Source organism: Nymphalis io, chromosome 18 (genome assembly GCF_905147045.1).
Source record: "Nymphalis io chromosome 18, ilAglIoxx1.1, whole genome shotgun sequence".
NCBI classification, from domain to species: domain Eukaryota; kingdom Metazoa; phylum Arthropoda; class Insecta; order Lepidoptera; family Nymphalidae; genus Nymphalis; species Nymphalis io.
The window spans coordinates 4,849,132-4,864,134 of NC_065905.1; the positions used below are offsets into that span (position 1 = coordinate 4,849,132).

At 35.2% G+C, this 15,003-nt stretch overlaps 2 protein-coding genes across 7 annotated transcripts in view; one reads left to right on the forward strand and one right to left on the reverse strand.

Moving 5' to 3' along the window:
- The window catches only part of LOC126775553 (histone deacetylase 3), a 398,376-nt gene that overhangs the window by 383,270 nt on the left and 103 nt on the right, over positions 1–15,003 (reverse strand). For 2 of the 5 annotated variants that reach the window (XR_007669889.1, XR_007669890.1), the window contains exons 1-7: positions 14,168–14,670; positions 13,455–13,643; positions 12,654–12,928; positions 12,291–12,478; positions 11,325–11,465; positions 10,405–10,514; positions 7,817–10,073 (exon numbers count right to left, since the gene is read on the reverse strand). Coding sequence is in view for 2 of the 5 variants with exons in the window: in XM_050497575.1 (XP_050353532.1) it covers positions 9,913–10,073; positions 10,405–10,514; positions 11,325–11,465; positions 12,291–12,478; positions 12,654–12,928; positions 13,455–13,643; positions 14,168–14,408 (1,305 nt within the window). In the remaining 3 variants the exon portion in view is untranslated. Of the gene's footprint in view, positions 1–5,995; positions 10,074–10,404; positions 10,515–11,324; positions 11,466–12,290; positions 12,479–12,653; positions 12,929–13,454; positions 13,644–14,167; positions 14,671–15,003 lie in introns of those variants that run through there. The other 3 variants (XR_007669891.1, XM_050497577.1, XM_050497575.1) reach the window with 3 other exon arrangements.
- On the forward strand, positions 3,110–5,978 carry LOC126775547 (uncharacterized). 2 transcript variants are annotated; one of them, XM_050497567.1, is made up of 2 exons: positions 3,110–3,468; positions 4,633–5,978. In XM_050497567.1, exons 1-2 carry the CDS (start codon positions 3,293–3,295, stop codon positions 5,900–5,902), a joined length of 1,446 nt encoding a protein of 481 aa, XP_050353524.1. In that variant the 5' UTR covers positions 3,110–3,292; the 3' UTR covers positions 5,903–5,978. The 2 variants fall into 2 exon arrangements, with proteins under 2 accessions (XP_050353524.1, XP_050353525.1); XM_050497568.1 differs by lacking the exon at positions 3,110–3,468 and adding an exon at positions 4,211–4,556.

Here is a 15,003-nt window from a genome sequence, read left to right on the forward strand (position 1 = left end):
AGGCGGGTGGACCTTAAGGTGACGGGATTGGATGATTCCGTCACCAAAGATAAATTGGTCGCCGCAGTTGCTCGTGCAGGGAACTGCTCCCCTGACTCAGTTAGATGCGGAGTGTTGCAGCGCGGTCCCGGATATATGGGAATGGTCCACGTCACCTGTCCTCTCACAGCGGCGAAGAAGATATCAGATGCCGGTCGCCACCTCGTAGGGTGGAGCTCGGCCAAGGTATGAGTATTGGAGCAGCGTCCTTTGCGCTGCTTTAAGTGTATGCGCCTTGGCCACACGAATGTGCTTTGCCCATCCAAAGTGGAACGGGGGGGTCTATGCTTCCGGTGTGGCGTAGATGGCCACAAGTCGGCGGGCTGCACTGAGAAGCTGCGCTATGCTGTGTGCGCAGACGTTGGCAAGACCTCTGGGCACGTGATGTGATCAGGGGAGTACAACCCCCCTATCACAAAGGGTACGGTGGACTTTGGCACCCAGACCGCCACCAATGTCGGACGGCACCAGGCCGAGGTCGCCTGGTCGGGGAACTGTTTCCCCACCCAGGCGAGTTTGTCCCTCCACAGATGGCCCCTCACTCCGTGATAGAAGACCTAGTGGCTCCACCACTGATCACGGAGCGAGAAATGGAGATGGCCCTCAGCCGTTTGAGGGCCAAAAACACGGCGCCGGGTCCAGACGGTGTTCCAGCGCGTGTTCTGTGCGATGCCCTGGAATACCTAGGTACAAGGCTTCGGGAGCTGTTCAACGAATGTCTGCGCAGCGGGCAGTTTCCGAAGCCGAAGTTTTGGAAGCAAGGAAAGTTGGTGCTCTTGCCAAAGGAGGGGCGGCCACCAGGCTCTTCTTCGGCATACAGGCCGATAATGCTGCTGAACGAGACTGGCAAATTGTTTGAGAAGATTCTCGTAGCTCGTCTCGTTCAACACCTCGACGAGGCCGGTCCGGGTCTCTCGGAGGCTCAGTTCAGGTTCAGGGCGGTCCGTTCAACGATCGACGCCTTGAATGCCCTGAAGACTCGGACTACGGAAGCAGTGGCCCAGAGCCAAGTGGTCTTGGCGGTGTCGTTAGAGACTTTAACAGTCTCCCATTCGAGACGATCAGGGAGGCACTCCAATACCAAAGGGTGCCGATCTATCTGAAGAGACTGTTGGAGGCGTACCTCCAGGATCGGGAGATCGTATGGGCAGGAGGCGATGGGAAGTTGGTCCGGCGTCGAGTAGGCTGCGGCGTTCCACAGGGGTCGGTTCTCGGCCCAATTCTTTGGAACGTCGGCTTTGATTGGGTTCTGAAGGCACCCGTCCTTCCCGGTATGGGGGTGTTGTGTTACGCAGACGATACCCTCATTACCGCCACGGGGCGGGACTTTGGGGAAGCGACCCGCCTGGCTGAAGTTGGAACAACTTTGACTGTGGACCGAATGGAAATGCTGGGCCTGAGAGTCTCCATATCCAAAACGGAGGCTCTTCTCTTCCACGGTCCATGGAGAGGCTCCCCTCGGGTAGCGAGTATCACCGTCCAGAGGACGGTGATCAAGGTGCAGGCCCAGATGAAGTATCTGGGCCTGATCCTGGACGGGCGATGGAGCTTTAGGCAGCACTTAGTGCAACTCAGCCCGAAGCTCGTCAACACAGGACCGTGATCCCTATGTCGGCGCCTCTATGCCGGCGTAGTGAGGTCGATGGCAAAAGAGGATATCGTACGGTGTCTTGGACAGCGGCGATGCTCCTCGCGGGCGATCCGCCCTGGAAACTCCAGGCGGAGGTGCTCGCAGAGGTGTACCCTTCCGGGCCGAGGTGCGAGAGCGCGGCGCCTGTCCAGGGTCAACGGATGTCGGGCGGATCAGGGCTCTAGCCCAGCAAGCCCTGATAGCCCGATGGGAGGAGGATCTGGGGTCCCCCACAGCGGGCCTGGCGACAGTGGAGGCGGTACGTCCCCACTTGAGTTGTTGGATCAAAAGAAAACGAGGCACGCTCTCGTTTAGGTTGACGCAGGTACTTACCGGACACGGCTGCTTCGGTAAGTACCTGCACAAGATAGCACGGCGGGAAATGTCACCTTCCTGCCACGAGTGTGGTGCGCCAATCGACACGGCGCAACACACCCTGACGGAGTGTGCCCAGAGACATTCCCTGGCGGCAGTTGTCGGCGGAGACCTCTCCTTGCCGAGCATCATCAACGCGATGCTCGGAAGCGAGGAGTGCTGGTCGGAAATGGTCTCCTTCTGTGAAAATTTTATGTCGAAGAAGGAGGCCGCGGAGCGGGAGCAGGAAGAGGACGCCGCTGCAAACCTGCTCCGCCAAAGAAGACCGGGGAGAAGAATGAGGCGCTATGCGCACCTTCTCCCTTCGCCACAATAGGCGTCGCTAGGACTAGGGGAGGGTTCTCAGTACCCTGGTAATCCCCCTATAGAATGGAGGCCTGCATAGGCAGGCCGCCCGTCAGAGCGTCGTGGTAGCATGCGCAAACGGTCCCGTGGCGCTCCTTGTTATGACGGAAAGGGTACCGCTGGTTATACGGGCGCACTCGGCGCCTCGGACATCGGCGAGCCCCACATACTCCCCCACTGTTCCCGTGGGGGAAACGCGTAATGAGTTTTTCCAGCGACAAAAAAAAATATATTTTTCTGAAGATTGGAAACCTAATGATCTGTAATACAGACATTAATTTTCCTAACTAGACTATGAATGTATATTATTAGATACAAATATCACATTGTAAGTGTTTAAGATCTGTTTTTTTTAAGAGAAATAAACATTATTATTTTACGGGCCGTTAAAATTATAGATTTCATAAAAATCTACATTATAAGCTCTGTATATCTATCGAACTATTAATTGTAAATAAACATAACAACAATATTTCTGAATAAATTAACCACTATTCTTTTAAAACGAGATTTAGAAAATTATTTGTGTTATACTATTTAGTTTTAACTTTTAATATTAACAATTTTGCTGTTTATAAATAAGTAATGGAAAAAACAAGTTATTTGACAGCCCGGGTAAGGCTGTATAGCGTAGGTCTTAGCATTTGGAGAAATGATATAAAAATTAAATAATGATTTCAGAATTTCAGAAACTGTCAATTGTCACTGTCAACTATTTAGATACACATAGATCAATTAATTATTACATTTTCTCAAAAACATTTATTGTTATGGTGCAATTAGTCAACGTTATTTTGACTCATTTTTATCTTATGAGATGATTTTCAAACAATATATTCGATATACGTTAACGATAACAAAGTGATTAACTTTTGATCATAGTTTTATTTATTCAAAACAAATATGTCGCCTCGTAAACAACCAACTAACTTATTTAAATTATGTATTAAGAGTTCCCTTAGTTTAATAAATGATAGTTGCTATCGCATCGAAAAAAGTTACACAGAAATCGAATATATGGATTGCAAAAATAGAGTATATGTTTTGAAAGGGTTCTTAATGTCTACACTTCCTGCCAGGTTTGTATGTAACTATATAAAATCTTTAATGAACTACGCAATTTGTAAATAACCTTCGCTATTAAAAATCAACCTTTATTAAAAAAAAAAAATTTAGAAAGGAAACAAAAAAAGCAATATATTATAAGTTGTTATTGCTATAAAAAGTGGTTATGATATTATAAAAAACATCTTTTTTTGTATAATTTAAATAACAATACCGTAAAATGTATTTGAAACTAATGTAACCCAACCCACATTATTATTTATCATTTATATACATTTGTTTTATCAATTAATTTACGTTTAACTTTGATAAATTAATATATGATAATAATTTGTTAAATTAAATATAGATTCAAGCTTTATTTGATTTTATACCTTCTTTACAAAAAATATTTTATAAATATAAATAAATTGTAGCAACTGTTATATGTAATGGATTATATCATATTTAATAATCAAATTACTTTCTTGAATGACCTTTTAAAAAAACCTATATCCCATTTCATACCGGTGTATTAATTATATTGAAGAATGTTTTGCTTTCTATAGTTTAATCAATTCATAAATATTTCATTAACTCACTCATTATATATGTATATATTACTTTACAGAAATAATAACGATTAAAAGGAAAATTCATTGATGAAAAGAAGGATTTAAATATTTTAGTAAATCCTATTATAGTTTTTGTTTTTTATAAATTTCTCATAAATTAAAAGATTTTGATATGTAAAATGTGTCACCTGATGGTCATTGGAATTGTATGATTTGAAAATAAGCCATGTCCAGGTCTAAGCTGTTAATATTCTTGTCTTTAATTACACTAATTAATTTTCCGTTTAAACTAGAAGAATTACTAACGAGCAATTAATATGCACGCAAATAAGCTTTACTTACTCATTAAATTTAGAATCGTCATTACTAATAATATTAATATCTATGTAATAAGCTAAACAGTTACTCAATGTTTAGTATAAAAATAATTACTAACTGCATTAATAAATGTTGCTGAGTGACTATTTTATCTTTCTGTCATTATTGAGTTGACATTTGAAAGAAGAAGAGCTTTGTTTAACTAAACACCTGCTAAACAATGTTTATAAGTAAGCCTATATATTATATAGTTTTAAATTATAATTAACTATTTTTTTTTTTGCTAAATATATTATATTGTTCCAGGTTGTTTGATATCCTCTGTTTAGAAAGAGGATGTTGCCCGTACCGCGGCGACCCTCGAGTCCAGCTCAATGTCCTGATACATCCCAAGATGTCTATCTTTCGCAAATGCAATATTGATAATGGCATATCTCAACATTACTGGATAAGTACCATTCCTTGGTTTACTCGATTAGTTGTTCTTGACCTCAAATTTATTTGCACAGATGAAATCCTTGAAGTAATCGCCACACACTGTCCCCTTCTCGAAGAACTGAACATCGTATCTAGGGTTGACGTATGTAAGTCTCCAATCAACGCTTCAGTTCTGATAAGAAACGTTTCCGATGTCGGATTGTGTTGTATAAGCATTCTCAAACAGTTACGAATCCTCTCTATGGATCCACCACGCAACGAAAAGTCTAGTCGTATTGGTCGGTGTGTTACTCAAGCTGGTATCATTATGCTATTAAGCGAACTTCCCTATCTTGAAGAGCTAAATATAGAGTCCTGTGACATTGGTTCGACAATTATAGGAGCGGATATCTCTATTGGTCCTTTAAGTCTTAGAAAAATTAATTGTCATTTCGCATCAGCTAACGGTATACGTAAATTAATAAAAATATGTCCACATTTAAAAGAACTGTCCGTAACACATTTATCGGCTAATGATAAAGAGTCTATCCTTGAAGAGATAGGAGCTAGTGATCTCAGACTAACTAAATTAAACACTTCCTTCTTTTCATACACTCAATCCCTCCAGCGTCTTCTAGAAGTCCAAGGGAAATATTTAACTCATTTCTCACTGTGGGAAATAGACCAGTCCGTTAATATTGACTCAATAATTACAATAGGTTTGCGTTGTCCCAATCTAACTTGTCTTTGTCTAATGACTCAATCTAACAATTTATTTATACCGCGTTTTTTAAGACGACCGAAAAAAATCTTCACCGAGCTTCGGAGTTTGACATTAGGTAACGAAAACTTTAATCTCGAAGAGATTTTACTTTTTTTCTTAGACAACACAGAGAAATTACAGAAACTCGTTTTGAAATATCAAACGAAGCTGGTTTTCGCTGAGATATTGTTATGTCTTCTTCAAAAGGGTTATCTTAAGAATATCAATAATTTGTGGTTAGACTGTACTCTAGAAGTTTCTAAGGACACAATATTACAAATTATAAAATCATGTGATGCACTAACAATGCTCACAGTAGATTTATCGGAAGACACATGTGACATTTTAGATTACATCAATAGCAATAATCTCGATTTAAAACTAGGAGGATATTAATTTATTTCTATTACATTTTATTTATAATTGTATTAATATTGTTGTGGAGCAATATAATAAAAAACACTATCTTTTATGTTTCTTGTTTTATTTCTTAATATTAAAATGTATGCACTTATAACCCAAATTAAATAATAATATAAAAAGTAAATATACGGGCTAAAAAGGGGGGCAACTGCCAATTGGCTTAGCGCCCAACGGCCCATGATATTGTTAATCATAAGGTTGTTTATTTTTTAAGTAAAAATTAGAGGATAATTTAAATTAGTGTAATATTCATAATTAAACCTCATTTTAAATATTTTTAAAATTACTAACATTCGTCGTTTCTGACAAAATAATAGACGTAAAAAATAATGTTATAAAGTATTATGTATCAATGGAGTGCCAACTCTTGCTTTTAATCTTATGCTTTTTTATTTTTAAACAACTTCTATTTAATTTTTTCGTTTTCAATTCAAATTGAAAACGAAGAAATTAAATATGATCTTGAGAAAAGTCTATTACGGGCTTATATTCAATTGTTAAATAAATTTAAAAAATGGTAATACATATATTGCGAAGTAGGTACTTAAAAGGGTACTTTATATTCGTTTGTTTTGACCATTTGATTAGGTTTTCTATTAGCGATTACAATTGTAGAATGTCAACTTGACTAAGGCCACATATCTTTTAACCCCACGCAAGAAAACGATAAATAAATAGCGCTTTAGTACAATCCTATTAGAAATTATGTACAACAAAATCAAAACTATTATATATAATATTTATTTAAACATACAGATAGTACATAACTTTAATGATTGACTATTAAGAAAGAAACTTACAAAGCAACGGATAGAGGTTATACAAAAAAATTCTTTTAAAATTCCGATAATATGTCGACATTCAAGATGCATTTTTTTCACGAATTCCTAAGATATATGATGAATGAATATCAATACGTCATCATTGTCAAATCAATGTCAAAGTTGTTTATTTGTCAAAGTTGTTTCCTGCTATGAATATAAGAGATTATAATTCAATTTTTATTGACCTGTTATGAAAACTGACTACAAATTTATAACATTTCATTTCAAGTACATCTGTTACAAAAGGTAAGCAAGCACACACGAAATAAAAAAATAATATAATTTTGGCTTAACTTAAAATAATTCTAAATTATCGGTTGTTTTTAAGTAAGTTGTATATGATTAAGTAATTTCAAACTGAAAAGATATTTTATATTATACAAACACTATTTACCTTATAACTGTTATATGTTATAAAATACTTAATTATCGTAAAAAATATTAGCTTCCTATTATCATTATTTATTAAGTCTTAGTAATAGACAACATCAACTGTGGTTGATGGAAATCTAAATTGTAATCTTACGAATCATAAGCTAAGCTAGAAGAGATTTGACAATACACAAATATTACTATATCCATTGACGTTTTTATTTCTATCCCATAATGTGATTTCACTGCTTTAAAAAATCATCTAAACAAATACTTATTGCATTAACCATTTAAAAGTGCTACAATGTTTATAATCATAGAAAATTATTGTTTAAAATCCATATATTCTAATGCAGTTATAATACTAATGCTTATCATACTTTATAAATATAACAATTACCCCTGTATAATATATTCAAATGGCAGAAGAAGTACAGATAAAGAAACTTAAGTTTTACAAGATGGCCTAGTGGTAAGAACGCGTGAATCTTAACCGATGATCGTGGGTTCAAACCCGGGCAAGCACCACTGAATTTTCATGTGCTTAATTTGTGTTTATAATTCATCTCGTGCTTAACGGTGAAGGAAAACATCGTGAGGAAACCTGCATGTGTCTAATTTCATTGAAATTCTGCCACATGTGTATTCTACTAACCCGCATTGGAGCAGCGTGGTGGAATAAGCTCCAAACCTTCTCCTCAAAAGGGAGAGGAGGCCTTAGCCCAGCAGTGGGACATTAACAGGCTGTTACTGTATGATTTGTTAATAGTGCAGTGCTATTTTATGCAATTCAACTATTACTACTCATATCATATTTAATTTTACTTTCAAAAGTACCTAACTATAAAAACTTTAAACCGCAATTTATTCACAAATCTATAATGAATAACATAGAATATTTTAGGTTTGAACCAAAGATATCTTATCAAGTCAAGGTGAAATATGTTTATTTATATTTACTACTTATCATTGGAGTTGCCTATATATAAAATTAACTAACTACTTACAACTTGTTTATACTATACACTTATTATAATAAGTTATTTGTATATTATGCCTTGTGTTGAATGACATAACTATTATTGTTACTTCATACTTCTCAGCTTTGTAATGCAACTTAGTATAATATATAAAATATGTTTTACGATTAAAATCACAAAAATTACTTAATTTACTGTATGATCTTAGAATCTTTATACAGATTTTTTGGACGAATATCATATCATATTATCATACATTAATATAAATCATAATTTTCATAAAAGGTTCTAGGGCTAATTCAGGAACTGTCTATTTTAATTATTATACAGATGAATTAAATGTCAGAATTTGCATTATTATATATGACATAAATAGGTTTGAAATTCAAAATGTGGACTTAAATTATCGTACTATATGTAATCAATACAGAAAGTTTCTTTGTAAAACAACAAGTAGTAACTTTGCAGTAAAGAAAAAGATTTTTTTAATAATAAAATTAATGATCCATTTTAATAAAAATTGTCACAAATAGCGCATACAACTAAGTGCTAAAGTATTCTAGTGAATTTGGTTAATTTTTATGGTATCTCATTCAAGCACAAACTATTCCTACTTGGTTGCTTATTTCTGTTGCTCTGTTATGTATGATCTGTTGCTTGCTGATTAGTTGGCACCAGCAAGCAGAGATGAGAGGGAAGCTGGCAGAGTTATACAAAAGCTCTCCCAAAAACACATAGATCTTCACTCTTGATATAAAAATGAAATTGTGAAGATGCAGTGATTTTCTAATTATTTATGATAATAATATATAGATAAAAGTAAAAATAGTTTTATTAATGATAATAATACATATAATGTATATATGTGTTAGTTTTTGACTGAGATCCTTACAACTAAGAATAATTATTTTTAGTTAGTTTTTACATTACTGTCCTATAGTTTATGATGGATTGTAGCAGTGGCACAGGTAAATATATTTCTGTGAAATGTTAATATAATGTTTATATGGAGTAAAAACAGTAGAACAACTCAAAAACTGTGTGTTTGTGACAGTTTTCTATCAACAATAACACTTCTAAAATATTAAAGTTATTTTTAATATGAAAGAAAATCATTTGTGTTATACTATTTTGTTTTAACTTTTAATATTAACAATTTGAATAGTATGATGTCCTCCTGACTGATTTCGGTCACGGTGACCAATCATAAAAGAGATTAGTCAACTGCGCCGCACATATTATAGTGCACTCTATTCCCTTACTCTCATAATCCGATAAGACGGCAATCTGACACGACCGGAAGAGTTCAGGCTCAGGACCAATGGCTATACATGCTCTCCAAGACATGAGTGGAGTGGGAGTGTACATACTTCCAGACTTCGGACTGCTACTGAGAATCTTTGACAAAAAAACTCACTAACTTTTTATCGGCCTGACCTGGGAATTTAACCCAGGACCTCGGGATCTCCGGCCTTATATCTAGCCATAAGACCAATGAGGCAGTCTAAAATAAAATATTATAAAATCATTATAAAACATTAATTCATTATTGTTTAGTACAATTTATATTGAAATGGAATACTAAACTTAAATAGACTTACAGTAAAAATGTCTTTTACTGATGTTTCACTTCCAATCTTAATTTTAACACTTTAACACTTAAGTACACTTGTTACACTCACTAAGTCACTTGTGTTCTGTCTCCTCACTGTTCCTCAACAGTAGGATGTCACATGAACTTCTTCTTATACTTCTTGTATAGTGTCTCTTGTCAAATGGCCACCGCAGGGGTGGTTTCCTCCGTATGCTATGATTCTTTCGTCTCTGGAACTGGTTCCTTGTCGTTGTCTTTCTCATCTTCATAGAACTCATTCTTAGGTTCAATCATTTTGTCAGCTTCTTCTTGACTTATACGTATCTCGGGATCTGGTTCGTCCTTTATCCTGTATTCTTCTGGCAGAAAATCACCTGTGAAATACAAAGTTTAAAATTTTAACTTTCAATTGTAAAAAATTACTGATCACATTAATCGACTTTAAAATAGAAGGTGGTCTCTATGAATGAATGAATGAATGAATGAATCAGTTCAACTTATATTTATTTGTGTGTAAGTTCTTTAGTAATAATTTTAATTTTATTTACTTAGAAAAATATTGGTGTTTTCTCCGTGCTAAGTCAATCAGTCTATTACTTATACTTTTAAACAAAAAAAGCAATTATTAGTATACATACAGCTTAGTATCCAAATTATTATTCAGAAATTTTCAAGAAATAATAGAAGAGAAATAAGTTGTAATACCTGGTATATGCGTCATTTGAACTGCAGGCGAATGTTGACACATCTTCAGATTATCGTATACATGTTTTGTAATAGCCTCCAAATACTGTTTAGTATTAGCGTTTGACGTGCTGAAAGTAATGCAACTATTTTTAAGTACATTGTGACATCATCTTCTTAATAAATAAAAATGAATATTTGTTCTCCGTGTTTACGAGCGGTAAACTATATATCCGTCGTTGTTGAATCTGATGAATTTTTATGTAAGCCAGGTAAAGGCCTGGCCCAAAAAAAAATCATTATTTTTTCCTTGTATGTTTGTTTTTTAAATTAAACGTTTTATGTTTTTGTGTCTGATTTACATATTTTGGCAGCGTTCATTTCTAAAGCGCTTAGACCAGCATATTTATATCCAACTATATAATAATAATGTCAACTGGACCGATATCGGCGATGGCGGCCGATCTCAAGAGAAATTAGCCAACTGCGCAAGACATATTATAGTTCACAAGTGTGTGCGCAAACACAGGTGCACTCTCTGTTCCATAATCCGATGCGACGGCAATCCGACACGAACGGAAAAAGATCAGGCTCAGGACCAACGGCTTTAAGCGCTTTCCGAGGGACGGAAGTGTCCACGCTTCCTACTTCCAGACTCCGGGCTGATACAGAGAATTACCACTAATTACCATTACAGAAAACCCAATAACTTTTTATTGTCCCGACCTGGGAATTGAACCCAGGACCTCGGGGTCTGCGGTCTTACATCTAGTACTATACCAACGAGGCAGTCAACGACGAGATATAAACCCAAAAAATATTTTAGATATTAATACACAAGCTAATAATAAATTGGATCAGTACTTTTGAAAAGGAAAAATAAAACGAAAAAACTTATCTCTTTAAAAATATTTGTATCATTAGCAATCAATAATATTTACCTGCTAATTTCTGGATGTAACTGGAAATCTGGCGCGAAAAACTCGAGGTACTCTGTATATGGCAGCTCATTTGAAATATTCTCATCAACGAGGAGGGAAGTCTCGTAAGTCCAGCATCTTGCTACATTTCGAAGTGTATATCTATGGATAAGTTACTAGTTTCAATAATTGAATATTAATAAATATATATAATAATATATGTCATACATTTATTTTTAAGATGACTTTTGTCGAATGATGGTAAAGATAACTGTCAGTGTTGCCATTCTTTCCGAATTTCCGAACCAGCATAATATTTTCAGGTAACTTATTTTACAAAATAATACTATTTTGAATTGTGTTATTCCAACAAATCTATCCTAGTTCCTACAACACCTACTTCTGAAAGGTCTTATCATTTGATATACTTGTTTAAATAGCTTAGGCTTAACAGCCTGTGAATGTCCCACTGCTTGGCTAAGGTCTCTTCTCCTTTTTGAGGAGAAGGTTTTGGAGCTTATTCCACCACGCTGCTCCAATGCGGGTTGGTGGAATACACATATGGCACATTTATACACATGCTCCTCACGGTTTCCTCACGATGTTTTCCTTCACCATCAAGCACGAGATGAATTATGAACACAAATTAAGCACAAGAAAATTTAGTGGTTTGAACCCACGATCATCGGTTAAGATTCACGCGCTCTAACCACTAGGCCATCTTGGCCTACATGAAATCAGTTGGTTATTTAAATCTTAAAATATATTTCTTTACTCGGATAATATCTCCTCGTCAACCTGTTTTTTTAAATTATTTTATCAGTGTCTATAAAAACTTTGATGATTATGTCAATTACAGGTAAAAAAATATTTATCAGAGCGTACAATATACAAATATGAACATCACAAATCTTGTATTCAAGGAGAGCTGGGTAATCAAACAATGAACAATTACTTCTCTTATAGTTCTCAACAAAATAGACCTACCCTCCACCACCCACAACCAACGTGGGTACATTGAGGTTTTTGACAAATTTGACACACTCTCCATGTCCACGTGTTGACAGAGAGAAACACCCGAGTCGGTCTCCAGCTAGCGAGTCAGCACCACACTGAAGTACAATAGCAGTAGGACGATAGAACTCCATCACAGTGGATATCACTGGTTTGAAAACCTAGAAAAAAATGTAAGCATAAAATCCTAGTTTATGATGTACTACAGCTGCACTGAAGGGAGAAGCACCCATAACACGAGTACTGTCTCACTAATCAACACCATTGGTCACATCACCTATTCACTAATAATCCGAAAACTGATTGCATATTAATAAATTATATTACAAATCTCACCTGAACGTAACTTTGATCGTCAATACCCTCTTTCAATGGCACATTCACCGAGAAGTATCTTCCACTTTCAGCTCCAATTTCATACATATCACCAGTTCCAGGGAAAAAATAATTTCCATACTTATGGAAGCTAACAGTCATGACTCTATCGGTTAGGTAGAATGCTTCTTGGACTCCATCCCCATGGTGTACATCAATATCAATATACAACACTCTTGGGTGGTACTTCAAGAGTTCTAGTATTGCTATAACTATGTCATTAACATAACAGAAACCTGGAAAAAAATTACAAATAATATAACAATGCTGATCACGTTTCATCCAAATCAAACTTTTGACTGATTGAAAAGATTTTTTTCATGTTTCTTAGGTTAACCTTGTAAAAATCTAACATAATTAATTTATTAAAATTAAAATAGATTTTTGAATACTTTATTCTTAATATAGTATAAGTATATCAAGCATACACGAACAAGCAGACAATTCTAAAATCACAGAGACAGAAAACTTTCCTTCTTGGCCTGAAGCACTATTATTAATACACTTTTTATAGTATTTAAGTATTAATATTGTTAGAATCACATGTTCAGGACAGGACTTATGAGATTATACATACCTAATATGAAATTAAAAAAGAAAGCAAGATCTATTTAAAAAAAGAAAGCTATATTCATGATAACAGGCCCAACTAGTACCACAATTTTTGTGTAATTATTAAAAAATAAATTAATATATTTGCTGATTTATTAGCATTAAGGGTACACCAATGAACAAAGAATGCAATTAAGTTATAAAACTTACCTGAAGGTTCAAATTTCTTAGCGTGATGCAGTCCACCAGACCAGTTAATAGCAATATCACAGGAATTGTTATTTAGTTTCATTGCACCTTCTAGAGAGGCACCGGTGTACATTGAACAGAAGTCAAACAGACCTTCAAATACCGGGCAATCATCACCCACATTATAATGGAGGAGATCCTTTGAGTATGCTGAAATTAAAATCGATTTATACTTATTATGATGTCATCAAAAAATAAGCAGTATATATCATTTTCATTTTTTAATTAATTTAATACTGATATAAGGTCAAAATACATTTATAATTTTATATTCTGTATCATGGTAAAATGAAAATAATGAAATGCTCTCAATAAAATGTTTCATATTCTCTGCGAATATACATATTACTTTTAAACTGAGATAAAAAATAACATTTAACCAGACAGACATCCAGTAAAAATATACTACACCTAAACTTATTGTAATTACTCATATTTTTGTAATACTAATAGAAAATATTATATGTGTATTGTTCTTTCAAATAAAAAAAAACAATTGTATTGCTAGTTATATTTTAAAAATGTGTTCATTATCATACTACATTATTTTAGAATTAATAATACAATTTAAAACATCTGTAGTCATTTTAATCAAATATTATATGGAAACATACAGCTTTAGTCTAAATTGGCCTGATATAATGCTGACGATAATAATAACATTTGTAACTTACTCTGAATATTTTGAGGGGTTACATTTTGAAGAAATTCAATGTAATCTTCACTGTGAAAACGACACATGTCGTGTGCATTAGCTCGATATGGTCTGTATATCTGCATCTTCTTCTGGAGACCATAATTGAGAACTAAGCTGTGGGTGACTGATAACCTATGAGGTTTCATAGGATGACCCGGACCGTAATGAAAATTACCTACATCTGGATTATAAAAATATGCAACTCTACTTTGACTCATAGCGGAAAAACAAACACGTATTCTTTAAGAATTAAAATAATGCCTAGGACTAAGGCAATAACAATTAAACGCTTTGTTAATTGAATGTCACCGAACATGCTCTAACGCTTGCTGTTAACTGTAATATTACAGTTAGCCATATAAGCCACTCTTATTTCAACAAGTATCGAAAATATATATTCGGATGTTAAAAGTAAAGAAAACAGTCAACAAAACTTCTTAGCTTTCGAAGTTTGGACAACCGAAGGTCAGATTATGTCACTGTCACTTATCAGTTGTCCCAAGTATTTTTTTTTAATTTTCCTTTAAGAGAAATGCAAGCGCGTTTCATTCTGCGGCCGCGAATTTGTAAATATTTACTTGATCATTGGTCGCTAATGTTAATACAGACATAGTTTAGTAGTGACTATATAAAGTTGCAAATGAAAAATCTATAGATTTAAAAAATAGATTTATGCACGTTATACGTTTATGTTTATGCAAAATATATTCATATACTGGATTGATCAATATTAAGCCCGGACCCAACGGTTTTTATAACGGCCTGTCTATAGTGTTCATAAATAGACATGGTTTATTAGATTTTAATATTTGT

Excerpts from the sequence above, each read along its gene's own strand:
- LOC126775547 (XM_050497567.1), top strand. The coding sequence starts at position 3,293 with ATGTCGCCTCGTAAACAACCAACTAACTTATTTAAATTATGTATTAAG. Across the intron at positions 3,469-4,632 it reads ATGTCTACACTTCCTGCCAG|GTTGTTTGATATCCTCTGTT; the intron begins GTTTGTATGTAA and ends ATATTGTTCCAG.